Source organism: Eufriesea mexicana, unplaced genomic scaffold (assembly GCF_001483705.2).
Source record: "Eufriesea mexicana isolate 0111107269 unplaced genomic scaffold, ASM148370v2 scaffold100, whole genome shotgun sequence".
Classification (NCBI taxonomy): Eukaryota; Metazoa; Arthropoda; class Insecta; order Hymenoptera; family Apidae; genus Eufriesea; species Eufriesea mexicana.
The window spans coordinates 652,850-669,781 of record NW_016908280.1 but is presented as its reverse complement, the minus strand read 5'-3'; the positions used below and the strand labels follow the sequence as shown (position 1 = coordinate 669,781).

Below are 16,932 nucleotides of genomic sequence, written 5' to 3'. Positions count from 1 at the left end.
TTTTATATATTATATATATATAAAATATATATATAGAGAGAGATATATAAAAGTGAATTTATGTACTATGTGAAGTATTGAAATTTAATCGAAATATACCTCTGTGCCTGTGAAAGGCTCTGTTTTGTAGCATAGAAACAGAAAACGCCAAATATCAATTATCTTCTAGTGTTTAACATTACTAATTTCAAATCAAATATCGAAATAATCGATCTGTTATCAAATATCGAAATAAATAAATACACAATTTTATAATAATTTATTATTCAACATTGTAAAAATTCGGTCTAATGTTGCACATTGTGGTAGTTCAATAGAGCTTTAGGAAGAAACATGCTAATATATTTAGCGTTAGCTTCTTGGTAAGGCTGCACGTTCTCCACTGTATCTGATGGCTGTAGGTGGCTGATTGATGCTGCAACAGCATTGTGGAAACGCCTGCGACTAATCCGTAAAACTCTGCTCCACGCAAGCCTTCACTCGCTTCTCATATTCACGTCGGTTCTCTTTGTACAGTTGTGCTGCCATGGAGTTGGCAGGCGAATTCGGGTTCGGGTCACTTAACAGCGACTGCAACCACATAAGTCATACTCATTACACAAAACTTTCTATATTTCTTTTCAATAATGCGTAATTATAGTTATATGTAGATGATACTCTAGTTGGTAGTGCTGATTAGAAATATACTCGAGGTTAAGTTAAATAAATTATAAGCACAAATTTTACACTAATATTATATGCAAATAATTTTTAAATTTAATGAATCAGACTTTGCTGAATTGCAACCGCTGTTAAGACAAAAACTTACAAATCTTTTTTAAGTTTTTATATGAAAATTAAAAGAAACGAAGGTAGATACAAGTACATAAACTTAGAAAACATTGATATATTCTTTTTCATAAACCAAAAGAAAATTAAGCACATTCCATTTTCAAAATAAAAACCATGAAATAAGCATTTAATTATTTTAACTATCTTGAATATTTAGTAACTGCCATACAAACCATATTTGCAAATTTTGTACAGAAACTCAATCTCATATTATAGAAGTAAACATAATATGTACAAAAACAATTTAAAATTAATACTACTCAATTAATTGTCAAGACAAATAGCTATTTTGTCACAGCCTTATACTTACTGTTATATCACTAATTTACTTAACATGCAATATGTATCTTTTATGACAACGTGTTAATTAATGAGAGTAGATATAATATTCATAATATATTTAATGTTAATATATGTCTGAGGCTTATTAAATTATATTAATTATATAAATTACAAGCTTGTAAGAATTATTAAGTGTTTTCAATACCTGTATGGATGTTAGAATAGCAGATACGTCATAAGTAGGGCTCCAACGATTCTGTAATATGTCCAAACAGATGCCTCCATCAGCATACACATTGGGGTGAAACATCTTACTAATAAATCTCACTGTAGGTGGTTTGTTTGGATATTCTTCTGTAAATTCTATTGTAAGTTTAAAGGTACCATCTTCAAATGGAGTGTCATGTGGTCTAAAAAGATAATAAAGTATGCCACAAAAATGCATATTACCATAAATGATTATAAATTTGAATCATTATTCTTAAAGGTATATTCTTACCCAAATATAACTGCGTTCCATATCATAATATTATTGTCTGTAGGTGCTCCTGATACTCCAGTAGGTGGATCTTCTTGTAATCTATCCATAAAAAGATTAAATTATATATAAAATATTAAAATACACAAATCAAATTCATTATTATTACTTGATATGCAAGAAATCAAAATTAAACTATATTACACAAAAATTATTCTTTTTGATAAAACTAATAAAATATTTATTATATAGATTCTTTAATATAAATCTAACAAAGAATATAAATTTAGATCCTTTAAATATTTCAATGTCATGCCAATGCCTTTTAATATAAAACATTTTTTATTAACATATATATTGTGCATGTACAATTAAAAAAGAAATGTAAAGTATTTACATATGTACTCATGTTCTTTATTACATTAAAAACTACTTATAATAAAATAAATAAAGAAGAATTAGATAAAGACTATTTAATTTAAAAAAATATTTATAGTTTGAATTATTTTTTATTTACAAAATAATGGATTTATGAACAACTAAAATTTACAAAACACATTATTACGATTTAAATGAATATTTATGATAATCAATACAAAATGTCACAATATAAACAAAACCATAGTTGCTACGAATCAAACGTAATTTCTCAAATATTCTTTATATAGAAATAAACACAGTTTTCTTATTCATCGATTGATCTTCAAAAGATTTCATTGGGAGTACAAACAAGACGTAATAAATGACTATAAACTCCTAATAATAACTTCGTAAGGCGGGCCACAATGACGTTCGAACGTCGTGTAACCTGAGGAGTCTTGAAAGAAATTTTCAATGATTCTGACTGTGCAGAAATGTTACAGGAAGAGAAATATAAATATAAATATCATTTACAATGGCGATAGATGACATACAAAACAATGACATAAGAATCTTGAGAATCACGATACCTCTTAAAGTCTCTCATTAGTCTCCTTCTTGCGGGGGTAGACATCCCTCACAAATAGGCTTGTCGCTCCCAAACCGTTGATACAAGTAAATCCCAAACGTTACAATACCGTCCACAACTCACGTTAATATTGTTTTTCAATAAAAGAAATCACAATTCCGCACGACGGTTACTTCGAGAAACCTCGTCACATATACGAAAACGCCAGTTGTTTCTGCTGCGTACGTCTTTACCGTTTGTCAGTCCGAAGGCCACCCTATCGTACAATACCGTTATAGGTTGTTCAAAATTAATTCTACCTAACAGATTTCCGATTGGCACTCGATCGTGTATCGATATTATAACACCTTGAATTTCCACCGTCGTTCGTGGAAAAGGCCACCAACATAAAACCTACGTAATAATCACCCTGAGAAATTCGTTCACCGGACTGCCAAACCACGGACAGCTGGATAGATATACGGAGGGAATGAGGAATGAACTGTTTTGCGCATGACGTCACAAACTAAAATCGGACATCCCAACCAATGGTTCTTATTGCTATATTCGTTGTTCGATTTAGATTTATTATTCTAATTTTAAATAAATACTTTTCGCAAACGATTGATTTCGTGAAATAAAATGCAGTATGTTTGTTAGTAGTTTTTAGAATTAAAGTCGTGCTATGGCTAAAAACGTCACACAACACAGACTACACCGATCTCGAAATGTCGGTGATTTAAGCGTGATTTTCACTGTAACATTTTTTGCGTTGAAGACTTATACCAAATTTTCATTAATAATATAAAAAAATTTAATTAGATACAAATACAATTTTATATAATCTAAAAATTGAATTTTAATTAAGTTATGTAATCTATTCAATTTGAAAAAATATATTTTTATTTTTTTTGTTAAATGTACAACTATTATATATATTCCATCATACAATAGATTTTAATGTATATTTGGTTTGACGTTAACCACATTTCTAGGGACTTTGTTGCTTTAAGATAAAAGAATTGTTACTGGTTACTATGGTTATTGAGCGCAAACTCAAGCTACAAATTACAAATTAAAATTACTCGTTTGTTGTCTATCACGTTCTAATTATAAAAATATTTGGTTACATCGTTTTCTTTAATGATAATAGTTTGTACTGTTATTGTTATCCGTATTCAAACATAAAATATATAAATAAAATGTGATTTTTTACGTAATATTTACTTATACATGAAATATTCAAAAATCGATAAGAGTCGTAGAATACTGTTAAAAGCGCACGCGTGAACTGATACTGATTCATGTCAGCTGTCCTCGTTGAATACAACCGTAAATTGAGAATTAAAATATTCTCTATCCTATCACGAAGTCTTCCAATGAAGAAATATAATTTTAATCAAACTTAATGGCTTGTGACAACAGGACGAAAGTATACTTGGGATATGAAGATGATTATGTCACTGATAAACATCGACCAAATATTAATTTTATGACAAATAAGATCGGTGGATTTCCAGTAAGTCTTGCCCTTTCCTAAATCAGGTTATTCGTTATTTAAAAAAATTACACTTTAAAGTTTTTAACCGATCAAAAGATGTAATCAAATTTTTTAAATTCTTAAATTTCTTAAGTTATTTTTTTGAATAAATGTTATGTACTTATAGTGCAGTTTTAGTTAATAAATAATCGAATATGAATTATTCTCAATTATCTGTAACCAAATCTTAAGCTATTGTGCATTATATTTAACATAAATTAAATTAAGTATATTATTATTATTTATAGAACTGTTATGAAAAAAATATACTATCATTACCACAATGTAGATTATGCAGATTGTACCAACTCCTAGCTCTCCAGCTATATGTTCCATTAGATAACTCTAAGTATCATCGAACACTTTATATTTTCACATGTATAAATCCAAACTGTTGGAATCAAAATGAAAGTTGGACTTGTTTGAGAGTTCAAGTACCAGAAGATGAATGTAAATCAAATGCTTTAGATAGTAGCAGCATAAATATACCATCTACAACATCATGGTTGTCAGATGCAGATGATTGGGGTGATAACATAAATGACAATTCTGAACAAAATGGAAACAATGTATTGCCAAATAATGTAACAGATCTTCATTTTTCATTGCAAAAAGATACAGATAAAAATATAAGAGAAGAATTTTCTGCATTACATGTTGATGATCCTAATGCAAATAGGTATGTAAAATCAATAAAATGTTAAAGAACTTGTTAAAGAAAAAATTTAGCAATGTATTGGTAAAATATAATTTATTTCAGTCCAGCAAGTATAGAATCTCCAGTTGGAATAGGTGCTGTAGGTAGATTAGATTCTCCTCAAGCATCTGCTGAAATTGATGGAGAAGAAAGCGAAGTTGTTTGTATTGATACTCCAATCCAGCCTCAATGTGATTTAATTAGTTTATTACGAGAAGTAACTCCATTTCCTATACAACTAGAATCAAATACAGATACAAAATTATCATTTGTTGAAATATTTCTTTCCGTCGAAGAAGAAGATTGCAGTCTAGATGTGCCACAACATGTTCGTGATTTACTCCTTGAATATCAATACAGCAATCCAGATTTATCATCAAAATCTGGAGCAGACATAGATGAAGGAAAAACTATAGAAACAGACTCAGAGAAATATGAAAAAGGCATTCCAATACATGGGGATGAAATGTTTCATAATTTCATCTCTCAAATACAGAAAAATCCTGGTCAACTTTTACGGTAAAAACATAAATATTTTTAAATAAATTTTAATTATGTTTTATGCTGCTATAAAATTTGTTGTATTATTTCAAACTTTAGGTATTCTCGAGATAATTCTGCACCATTGTTATTATATCCTATCAGTGGATGCGTCGGAAAATGTCGACATTGCGGTGGTGATATGACATTTGAAGTTCAGATTTTGCCTACATTGATTTCCAAATTAACACTGCAACTCCGAGTTGAAAAAAGTTTCCAAATTGAATTTGGAACTATTTTAATATATACTTGCGTAAGAAGTTGTTGGTCTCCAATGGATTTATACAGGGAAGAACATGTTATTGTTCAAGCAGAAAAATTATAGTGATATTACAATTAAAATAAATTTAATAGAATTTTGAACTTCCAATTTTAGAACTATAGCTGCATTTTTTTGTAGGAAAATACCGTCCACCTTTTTGCGTATACATTAAAATTCGTAGTGATGGTGTATAAAAATAAAATTCTAATTCCTAATATAAGATTTGTTCAAAATACCTCTCTAAAATGTATTTAGGTAGTTATGGAAAAGAGACATTATTTTGGTTTTAAATTTAATGTAGTGTAAGAACAAATATTATACACTGCTACTTACGTAAATACATAATCGTTAACGGAAATACGTTTACTTATTCTATTATTTACAATTTCTTAAATTATGTTTAATAATTACAAAAAATGAAGTACTAAATTATAAAACTATAATAATTAAATATTTAAAATGTTCTAGTCAAAGGGTGCTCCATAGGATATTTCTTCTTTCCATATACAGTATCCATTACATCTGAGTAGTAGGTGTAGTTGTTAAACATTGGAGCAATTTCTATATTATTTATAACTGTACATATCTTGTAATATGATCGAGTTGTTACTTTAGTTACAAAGTCTTTTTCAAGATCTGCATTTCGAACACCAATACTATAAGATCTTGATGCACGCAATATATTTGCATATAGTGCATATAATTCAGTTAACAACACAGCTACCTGTTTTAAATCTGCATATTGTTCTGTAATTTGTGATCCACTATTTTCAAGTAATAATGACATACCTTCTTTAACTTTTCCTATAATCTCTTCTAAATGTACAGCAGCTACATTTAACGATGGGTGGACATAACTTTGAATATTTAATTTTCTAGTGGCTTTTGTAAATAATGTATCAAATATATTATATGCAGGAAATAGTAAATAATTTCTTTTCTTGTATACATGATCATGTACCGTTTTTCCAATATATTGTAACATACTTGCTCCTACATATGTACTAGCATCTATATTATTTGTATCCAATGTTGTTAAAGCTATGGCATCATGAAATGCTTGTATATAAGATTTATTATTCACATAACCATGTACACCCACTAATTGTAATCCTTTTTGAATACATTTCAAACAACTATTTGCACAATATGTTTCAGTAATAATTTTCTCTAGGTCAGCATCTATATTTTCATATTGATCTATCATTCCAGTTGTAAGATATGCCATACTTTCCATAGTATATAAAGTAATTGTCATTTCAGCTATAATTTGTTTAACAATATCAAATTGATAAAAATCTCTATCATAGTGTCTCATTTGTGTAATGTCTGGTACTAACTGCATCATAAAATTTCTTAAAATACTAATTGCTCGGCCTGTTACGTTTTGTGTCCCAGGTTTCAAAGATTCCATTAATGACTTAAATGCAGAACCAGGTGAACCTATCATATTTTTATTAGGAACTACTGTATCTGTAAAACTGATTGTACAGATAGGTGTTTCACGTTCATCAATTGTATCATACACATCTGTACAAGCAACATTCCCAAAATCTTTTTCAACTAGGAATAAAGAGAATGAATCTGTCGTGGTCTGTTTCATGTTAGGCAATTTATGTTTTGCATACACTAAAAATAGATTAGAATTTAATCCATTAACAACATATTGTTTTTTACCATTTAATAACCATGAATCTTCTGTATTTTTTACAACATAAGTTTCAAAATTATTCACATTTGTTCCATAACTATCTTCATATATACATATTGAAGGGATTAATTCACCATTCATAATTTTTGAATAATATTCAAGTTTCTGACTCTTTGATCCATATTTAGAAATAATTTGAATTGGCAATATATGATTTTTTACCATATATGTACCCAACCAAGGTAAATTACTAACAGTCTCTATTAATTTCATTGATTCTATTTCAGATAAAGTTATACCAAAATTTTCTTCATTTATGTATGCTTGAAATAAATTAAGTTCTCTAAGCTGGAGTAATACCTCATTTTTATCCAGATTTTTGTTAATACAACTCAATATATAATATTCAATTGGTTGCAACCATTTAACATAATTCTCATATCTACCTGGTAATTCTTCAGGATAAGTAAAAACTTCTTTATCAACATTTCCTAGGATCAAAGATTTTAAATAAGACTCTCTTTGTGGTTTCTTCTTTGGTAAAGGGTCAAATCCAAGATTTGTCTTTTTAATTTTTGTTACTGCATTTTCTTTTACGTATCTTCTTAATAAAAAATTGGGTTTTACACTTAAAATTTTAATATTTACCAACTTCTGTGAAAACATAATTAAGTGAACTTTGACGTATAATAGTAAAAGACGACGAAAAATAGGTAATTTTTACATATAGATTAATTATTAAAATTATGAAAATGCAATAAACACAAATGCCCGTGCCAAACACTTCGAGTATTATTTTTTCTAGCAAACGAGTACAGATTAACGTGATTTTCAGTTAGTAGCAACTGTATAACTTTAATATTACTACTTGTTTTAGAAGTAGTTCATTGATTCAGATACATATGTAAAAGCTTGTTACATGTAATGCGTTAAATCTTTTTAAGCATTAATTGAGAAATAAAATATTTATAAAGTATAAGATAATAAGAAATATTGTCTTAAAATATTTCAAAAATTAAAAAATAAGAATCGTTTGAAATTTATATAATATAGGGATTTTTTATTTTGACTTGGTAGTTTACTATGCTATATTATGCGTGAATGAAAGATGGCTCGAAGAAAAGTCAAAGTTTAGGTTGAGTACCATTTTGTAACAAGAATTTCAATTTTCTTTTTCTATATAAAAACTATCTTCAATCATGTCATATTTAAATCAACCAGATTATGTACGTTACGTGTGTAATTGTGGTTCTTTAAAACCAATTTCGAAGATTTATTTCTGTAGGTATTGTTTGAAGATTCGTTGCGGATATTGTGTCTGTCAAGAGGTATATTAATTGTTAATGTTATTTTACTATCGCTTAATTATGTACTATAAAGATTATTGAATATTTTTATTTTTGTTAATAGATTGATTCATATTATTGTCCTAACTGTATGGAAAATTTGCCATTATCAGAAATTCGCATTAGAAAGAATAAGTAAGTTTTAAATATATTTAAATTTGTAAATACAATTTTATTAATTATATTATCATATAATATATAATATAATATTAAATACATTTAAATATAATTGCAAATATATTTGCAATTTATAATATCTTATAAATATGTTAACAGATGTTCAAATTGTTTTAAATGTCCATGTTGTTTCCAAACATTATCCACGAGAGCTGGGCATGTACCACTGAGGGTATTGCCAACTGATGGAGAAGATTCTAAAGACATTAAAACAACGCCGAAAAAAGTTTATTATTTAGCTTGTTCATTATGTCGATGGACTTCTAGAGATGCTGGTATTCCAGATCAGTCTGGTGGTATGTTTATTTAAAGTATTTATTACGCTATATTATTATCATATATTTAAACATTCTTGAGTAATGAGAATATAATATTGTCCTATGTTTTAATTAGCTACTGGTTGCTGGCCTAAACAAGAAAATCCTCATATAAGTCGGATCAATGCTTTAATTGAATACCATAGAGTATTAGGTTTCATAGAGAAACATCAGTGTGAGAAGGAATTTCAGTCAAAGCGTCATTATATGAAAATTGTAATCAGTTTAAAAATTATTAATCATCGAAGATATTCAATTTTTAATATTATACTTAATTTTTTTTATTTTTGCTTTAGATTATGTCTAATACAACATCCACTATGGTTCGTAAACATATTGGACTTCCCCCAACCACTACTATTGAACAACCAACTGATGAAGTACCCCCAGCAGTTGCCAGTGCAGAAGTAGAAGAATTGCCTGTAGATATTTTTACAGAACCAGTAGAAATAACTAAAAGTAAACATTTACTTATATCAGAATTATTAAAACAAAATTCTTTATTTTAAAAATAAAAGAAAAAAATAAAATAAATTTTAAATATAGTTACCACGTTGGAACAGCGATTACAGCATCCAGAGGTACAAGCAGAAAATGTAAATGAATTGCGTCCACAACGTAGACAATTTTTAGTTAGAAGATCACAACGATGTCGAGCTTGCGAACATAATCTTTGTAAACCGGATTTTTGTTCGCATTTTGCGAAGTTTAAGATTCAACTTGCAGCATTGTAAGTTTATATTTTACAAATTTTTGTGTCTTCGATATTAATACATTTCTATGTTACAGTTATCATGTACCAGAAGTGAGGATTGTTTCTTATGAACCTAAACTTCGTCCAGGTAAATCAAGTGAATTGTACTTAAAATTTTGCAATCCAACTCAGCATCAAACTCAAGTAATGTTGCTGTTATTGGACACACCAATGACCCCTATTGTGGATGAAAAAGAGGAAGAACTTAAACAAGAAAATACACAGCAGGTGAATGCTTATTATTTTCAGAATCTTATTGTTTTATGCTGTTTTTTTTTTTTTTTTACTATTTTAATAATTTCAGGGATCTGAATCTCCAAATTTATTACCTTCTATTGTAAGACAAGTGCCTATAGCAGAAGAATCTAAACCTATTAAAATTAATGCAAATGCAGATTTAATTCTTCCGCATAGTCCTCTTATTCTGCCACCTAGAGATGATGCTGCTGAATATGATGATACTGGCAATACTTATAATTTCCAAGATGATAAGAAGTACAAATTTTTTAAATTTTATATTTCAATATTTTATTTAAAATTATATTTCACTGTATACTAAAAATCTAATATTTTTATTGAAGGCTAGTGATCTGGCGAAAAGGTAACAAAGCAATAATAAAGTTACATATAATTCCAAACGAAGATTTAGAAGAGGGTCAGTCAGTTATAGTTGGTTTTGTTATGCAATATGGATATATGAATACAATTGCTACATTGGAACACGAAGCCCCTAAGAAACTAAAACTCAAAGTTAAGCTTTATGTTACTGTAGGCAATATTGTTGGAAATGTTTAATGCTTATTAATATATTACATGAATATTAATATTTATAAATATTATAGAACTTTAGTAATTAATATGCATCTCTTATTATTTATATACTAATTTATATTAAATTTACAATGAATGGTTATCAATAAATGCACAATTTTTATGTTAAATTAGAAAAAATTGATATAAAATTTGAACATGAAAATAATATTATGAATTTATGTAAAAGATATATAAAAACTAATATAAGAGTATTACATGTAGTATTGATTAATGTTAAATAATTTTGGTGACAAAGTATATTACCATTTGTATAGATAAGATGAATATAAAAATATAATACAGCTTTTTTTTTTAATTTTTATTTTTGGAAGTTAATAAAACACACACAGAAACAAATTACAACCTTCGTCCGCGACGACCACCCTTTCTACGAGTAGAGTCAGATGGAATTGGAGTGACATCTTCAATGCGACCAATTTTCATACTAGAACGTGCAAGTGCACGTAGAGCAGATTGTGCTCCTGGACCAGGGGTTTTTGTTTTATTACCTCCTGTTGCTCTCAATTTGATATGAAGTGCTGTAATTCCAAGGGATTTACATTTTTCTGCTACATCCTATTAAATATTTCAAAATATTAAAATTTATTATTTATTTCATGATTATATATTTTTTTTATGTAAAATGTATTCTTTCAGATAAAAAAGTGACTTATGCAGGTGCACTTCCATATTAAAAAAGAAAATTAATTTACCACATACATGAACGCTCCTACAATTAAAGAATGTGATTTAGGAGCTGCCTGAATGTGGTCAATTAAGGTAAATACCGTAATTTAGGTGTGTTTACCTGAGCAGCAAGCATAGCAGCATAAGGAGAAGCTTCATCACGATCCGCTTTCACTTTCATACCACCAGTAACTCGTGCAATAGTTTCCCTTTAGTAGAATGATTATTATTTTAATATAAAATATAAAATAATAAACTATTTAAAATTAGTATTCAATATACCTTCCAGAAAGGTCAGTTACGTGGACAAATGTATCGTTAAAGCTCGCAAAAATGTGCGCAACACCAAAAACAACTTCACCTTCACGGAGTTGCGGTCCAAGAGATACTTGAACCTCTTCCTTTTGAACCTTTCCTCTTTTCGGCGGCATTTCTACATAAAATATTTCATTTTCTTATAAGTATATATAAGTATATATATTTATTATAGTTACATGTTTTGAAATTATTTCATACAAACAATTTGAGTTCTTATAGGTTATGTTTCTACAAAGGTTCAGAATTAGTGCACAAGAGCCTCATGACGTAAAATTTATCCAACATCATCTTTGTATTAAACGAATAATAAAAACATACTTTAAGCACAATTTACTTAAATAGATCCATTTCATTTTCTAAATATGTTATTTTTTGAAGAAGAACAAGCAATTTTAATAAAAATACCTGTAAAACGAACCTATTGAAACTCCGTGATCTAACGTAACAAACACAGAAGGTCTAAAGAAAGACAACTTCCGGCGTGTGACTCGAGTCAAGTTTCGATAGTATCGAAAATCGAAATTACATATAAAATAACAAATATTTGTAAAAGATATTAAGAGAAAATAAAACTATTTTTATGAGAGATAAATAATTATTACAAGCATCTAATGAGTATAAAAAATTAATTTATTTTAATATAAAATTACAATTTTTCAAGAATTATTTTTTATGATTAGTCTTTTAATCAGAATCCTCCAGAATGATATCATTAGCTCCGCTTTGTTTAGTTTTATACGATGATCCCATATAATTTTGATCCTAATAATAAAACATATAATGGTGCAATTATTAACAATACACACAAAAAAGTACGGTATATAAATATAGTATATAAATTTTTTATTTAAAAATTTTACACAACTTACTTGTTTCTTTCTTGACTTCTTTACATGCAGAACTTTAGTTAGAGCTGGTGTACTTGGGCCAGGAGAAATTTTTGTTTTTAGTTTAGCTCTTCCACGGCCAGTTCCTCGCGAACCTTGACCTGTTCCTCTACCTCTTTTAGGTCTAGACATATTTCTTTCTTCATCTTCATTTTCATCCATGTCACTCTGAAAACTTTCCTCTCCTCTATTTTTTGTACTGTTAGACGATGTTTGTAGCTATAAAAAAATAATCATTTTATATATAGTATTATACATTACATTTGTTTACCACAATTTCATTATAATAGCTATTTTTAATTCAACTATACCATCATTATATCTTCTTGCTCATCTTCCATTCTTATATCTCTAAAATTTCTAATTGCATTGCAAATAGATTCAGTAGTATCAATATCACAAGTTTCCAAATGTGCAATAGTTTTCTTCATTTGATGATTTACAATATCCTTAAAAGCATCTGTGTCACCTCTGTCTACAAATCGATTTAATGCTTCATTTAGACCATTAACAGTTAATACTGTTAATTTATCCTTATTTTCCTTTAAACTGAAGTACTTTTTTACTCCTCCTTGTACAGTTTTGTTCCAATTCCTGTCATCCTAATTAAAAATATCTTTAATTTTACATTTAAAGAATTATGAAATATAATAATAATAATAATAATAATATAATAAGATTTTTTTTTACATCGTCATAACAAAGAATTTGTGCCATATTTTGAAGATCATCACTAAAGTTTGGATTGTTTGACTTTGACTGTTTGTTGAGAATTTTTTGTTTACGAAATATAATCATGTCCATGGGATTAGCAATCTCATCACAATACTTTTGTGCTAATCTGAAATGTATTATATTCTTTTATGTTAGTTATACTATTTTTATGTCAATTTGATATGAAACTATAAATAAAATTTAATTTTACTTCATTTCATCAAACATTTCTTCATCACAGCTATAAAATATTCTTAAACGTATCAGAGGCAAAATAGGTTGTTTAGGGTGGCCAGATAATAGTGTGGCAGCTTGAGGCATAATTACATTTTGTATATAATTATCAACAAAATTATATACAGATTCAGAAAGTTGTTCAGTATAATTTTTTGGTATTTCCTCATCTTGAATAACTAGGTTGTTAAAAACAAATGGCCTAACAGTCTGTAATTTTAACTTTGTAATTTTAAATTTTGACTTATTTACACTTAAAATACCAATATATTTGGGTTTTGCTTCACTTTCACATAAGGAGGTGGCAATAGAACTTCCTATAATTTCAAGTTTTAGGTATATATATATAATTTTTGTAGTGTAGGTTGAACAATATAAATAAGATATAATATACCTGGTTGTGAAATAAAATACTCAGCTTCTGGAATAAATTCTGGAGTAATACGACATTCATGTTCATGGCCCCATATAATAAAATTAAGAAAACTTGGTAGTTTATGTTGTGGGATATATCCATATTCACTATATGGTGACCGATTCTGATGTAAAACAAATATATTGAAACAATCTGATATTTCTGTTGGACGTAACATGTCCACCTATAAAAAATTTATATTTATTAAAAAGATATGAAAATTTTATATATCATAAAAATCCATATTTCTTCATAATTATACTTTGAAATCTCTAAACAATCGAGATAATCTTTGATCATTTATGTAACTTAAACCATAAAGTGCAATGTGGGTTTCACCCTTTTTCAGAATTAAAGGAGGAATGGTTATTTGAGTAAGATCTGTCCATTTTCCAAAATAATTTATTAAACCAGACACTGATAATAAATCCATTGATCCAACAGTTCCAAAGCCTATATTTTTATTAATAATAAAAAATGAAATCAAAAAATGTTATAATTGTGCTATATTTGATAGATAAATGCTATGTTCCTTACTTGGGTCATCATGATTTCCATGAATAGAAAATACTGGCATATCGACATTTAAATTTGGATCTTCATAGTTTACAGTTTTATAAGTACAATGATTGAATACAACTTCTGGATCACTTAAGAATTGAATTTTAATCTCCCTAATACATAATATATATTTTAGTTAAATATATAAAAGAAATATGACAAAATTTCTTTGTTTACCTGGATCCTAAACAATACTTTCTTAATAATTCCATACATTTTAATATTGTAGTTTGCGATGGTTTGGTATCATGAAATAAATCTCCACCAAGAAGTATGAAGTCTACCTCATATTCTTTACCATACTGAAGTATTTCTTCAAATGTTGTAAAACTATCATCTGATTCTTGTCCTTATGTTAATAAATAGTAATATCAGTATGATATTATAAGTAATATTTTACTTTAGTATTTTATATTAGTAATAAAAATAATATATTTGTTAAAAACATATAAAAATATGTAAGAAAAGTTATTCAATAAAGTTCATTACTATACCATTATATATTTAAAGAAACAAACCTCTCTTTTTGTTATATTCAAAACCTAGATGGATATCGGTTGCTATTAAAATTTTGACTATGTTACTTGTATCTTCATCTGCATTATTATCCTTTTTAGATGACATTTTGTATACTAAATGTTTCTTCTCAAACCTGTCAGACGTGATATTTCCCGCTATAGTCAAAATAACATACAATGTGAAACTTAAAGATATAATATAATGACAAATAAGTAACGTAAAATATTCTTTATAGTTGTAAACTGCACTTATTGAAATAATAACTATTAATATATTCGCAAAAAAAATAGGTTACATTTTATCAACTAAAATCGTAAATATAGAAAACAGCGCGAAATTTGTTGTTTAATAAAGTATTATGATTGGATACAGATGTTACTAGAATTGATCAGCAAATCAGAATTTAGGGATTAATGATACATAATAGGACCTATTGTATAATACAAACCCAGTTTTACATGGTGCAAAATTTACAAAATTCAACGAAGGTGGAAGTACTTTTTTAGTAACGATATTTAAATTATTATTAGAAATATTTAATATTTCTCTAATTATACAGTTTTTAAAAATAGATATACAAATTACATTTTAACGTGTAAGTAGAAAACATATAACAAATAATTCAAAGTCATTCACCATATAACTCCATATATTTACATTTATAATATTTTTAAGGCAGTGATTATGATATTAATAAAATATATGTATATACTTATATTTAATACTATTTAAGTTTAAAAAAATTAAAAGTTCGTTTTAAAAGTTATTAATATATTTCAAAGGTATTAAACTCCGCAAATTCAGATTCAGTTTAAAAAGGAAATTGAATAAAAAAATATAAAGAAACTAAAGACTAAAATATAATAGAAATAGTATAATTTTTATTTGATACAAAATACAATGCTATAATAATATTAATAACGAAACTTTTACATTTTTTCATCCAATTTTCAATAAAAATTTATTAAAACATTTGTATCAATGTTTTGTAATAATTAAGTATAATATTATGATTATAATTAGCAATGAATAATAAAGTCATATATGAATACTATATTCAATTGTATTTCTAAAAAAGCAACATAATTCAGTTTTCAATTCATATTAAAAGAAAAATGTTTGAAGTAAGATATTTCATATTTGAATTAAATGCCGCGAAAGTATCGGAGCGAAATCCGAAATGGTCCGAGTAAAACCGAAAAGGTGACACGGGTAGGGGCCGTTGGGGCGGCGTTCCGATCGCCACCTAGCGGTCAGTCGGCAGTCGTTGCAGCGAGGCACAGGAGAAGGTTTGCTCGCCATATTTGTTGTTGTCGTTGATGGGGTAGCCTAGCTGAAGTTTCGGACTAGTGCAGTGGTGTAGTGTGCAATTCTAACGTAAAGTATTACGATTATTCGAGTGCCCGTGTTGGGCTTAACCTTCGCGGAAGGTACCGTGGACACGGTGCAAAATGTCTCTTACATAAAACTGGTGGGGCAGTGGTGGCTCAGCTGTCCTACTCTGTTGTCGAGTGCGCCGTTTTATGTGTGTATGTGCGTATACATATAATATACATGTTGTGTACTATTCCCCATTCTGTTCTGCGTCCGTACTGTTCGTTCGGTGGTGCTAGTAGTAGTAGTAATAGTAGTAGTAGTAGTAGTAGAAGAAGGAAAGAGGGGTGTGAAGTGCACCAGTGACGGAACGGTAAACTTGTTAGAGAGGGTGAGGTAAGCAGGAAAAGGGTTAGAATCCATGTGTACAAAAGGTGTGAAAGGTGGAACAGTGAGACATACGGGCCAGTAGATGTAAGACAGGAGAGGGGTTGCTCCCCTATGCGGGGTCGGGGTCGTCGCACGTTCTTGACGTGGGTCTGTCGACCCGCCAAGGTCCTTATGCCTTCGTCTGTCGCGTCACTGATACGCTCGTGTCCCTCTTTCGAATTTTCTTTGCCCTTTCTTTTATACGGCAGTTCATCCTAACCTAATCCTTTCTAACCTT

General features: G+C 28.4%; 6 protein-coding genes across 8 annotated transcripts; 2 read left to right on the top strand and 4 right to left on the bottom strand.

The window, feature by feature from the left end:
- Positions 1–236: 236 nt before the first annotated feature.
- Ubc6 (ubiquitin conjugating enzyme 6) lies at positions 237–3,242 on the bottom strand. Its single transcript, XM_017910361.1, has 4 exons — positions 2,542–3,242; positions 1,613–1,693; positions 1,319–1,523; positions 237–570 (listed from the first exon to the last, which is right to left on the bottom strand). The coding sequence occupies exons 1-4, from the start codon at positions 2,583–2,585 to the stop codon at positions 445–447; spliced, it is 456 nt and encodes a 151-aa protein (XP_017765850.1). The 5' UTR covers positions 2,586–3,242; the 3' UTR covers positions 237–444.
- Positions 3,243–3,811: 569 nt separating this feature from the next.
- trus (programmed cell death 2 like trus) lies at positions 3,812–5,700 on the top strand. Its single transcript, XM_017910384.1, has 4 exons — positions 3,812–4,038; positions 4,308–4,738; positions 4,820–5,275; positions 5,357–5,700. Exons 1-4 carry the CDS (start codon positions 3,928–3,930, stop codon positions 5,619–5,621), a joined length of 1,263 nt encoding a protein of 420 aa, XP_017765873.1. The 5' UTR covers positions 3,812–3,927; the 3' UTR covers positions 5,622–5,700.
- A 312-nt stretch (positions 5,701–6,012) lies between these two features.
- LOC108554962 (acyl-CoA dehydrogenase family member 9, mitochondrial) lies at positions 6,013–7,875 on the bottom strand. The gene has a single exon (XM_017910388.1). It carries the CDS (start codon positions 7,873–7,875, stop codon positions 6,013–6,015), a length of 1,863 nt encoding a protein of 620 aa, XP_017765877.1.
- A 533-nt stretch (positions 7,876–8,408) lies between these two features.
- On the top strand, positions 8,409–10,598 carry DCTN4-p62 (dynactin subunit 4). Its single transcript, XM_017910333.1, has 9 exons — positions 8,409–8,537; positions 8,620–8,690; positions 8,832–9,028; positions 9,126–9,265; positions 9,346–9,508; positions 9,596–9,779; positions 9,839–10,031; positions 10,108–10,298; positions 10,385–10,598. Exons 1-9 carry the CDS (start codon positions 8,409–8,411, stop codon positions 10,596–10,598), a joined length of 1,482 nt encoding a protein of 493 aa, XP_017765822.1.
- Positions 10,599–10,920: 322 nt separating this feature from the next.
- On the bottom strand, positions 10,921–12,108 carry Rps14 (ribosomal protein S14). Of its 3 annotated transcripts, none has more exons than XM_017910376.1 (4): positions 12,040–12,108; positions 11,586–11,736; positions 11,425–11,512; positions 10,921–11,192 (listed from the first exon to the last, which is right to left on the bottom strand). In XM_017910376.1, the coding sequence occupies exons 2-4, from the start codon at positions 11,732–11,734 to the stop codon at positions 10,974–10,976; spliced, it is 456 nt and encodes a 151-aa protein (XP_017765865.1). In that variant the 5' UTR covers positions 11,735–11,736; positions 12,040–12,108; the 3' UTR covers positions 10,921–10,973. The 3 variants fall into 3 exon arrangements, with proteins under 3 accessions (XP_017765865.1, XP_017765866.1, XP_017765867.1); XM_017910377.1 differs by having other exon boundaries at positions 12,027–12,095; XM_017910378.1 differs by lacking the exon at positions 12,040–12,108 and adding an exon at positions 11,824–11,911.
- A 197-nt stretch (positions 12,109–12,305) lies between these two features.
- On the bottom strand, positions 12,306–15,203 carry mre11 (double strand break repair nuclease mre11). Its single transcript, XM_017910332.1, has 10 exons — positions 14,951–15,203; positions 14,610–14,781; positions 14,409–14,545; positions 14,134–14,324; positions 13,851–14,055; positions 13,434–13,773; positions 13,199–13,349; positions 12,820–13,110; positions 12,491–12,727; positions 12,306–12,383 (listed from the first exon to the last, which is right to left on the bottom strand). The coding sequence occupies exons 1-10, from the start codon at positions 15,054–15,056 to the stop codon at positions 12,306–12,308; spliced, it is 1,908 nt and encodes a 635-aa protein (XP_017765821.1). The 5' UTR covers positions 15,057–15,203.
- Between the last annotated feature and the right edge of the window lie 1,729 nt (positions 15,204–16,932).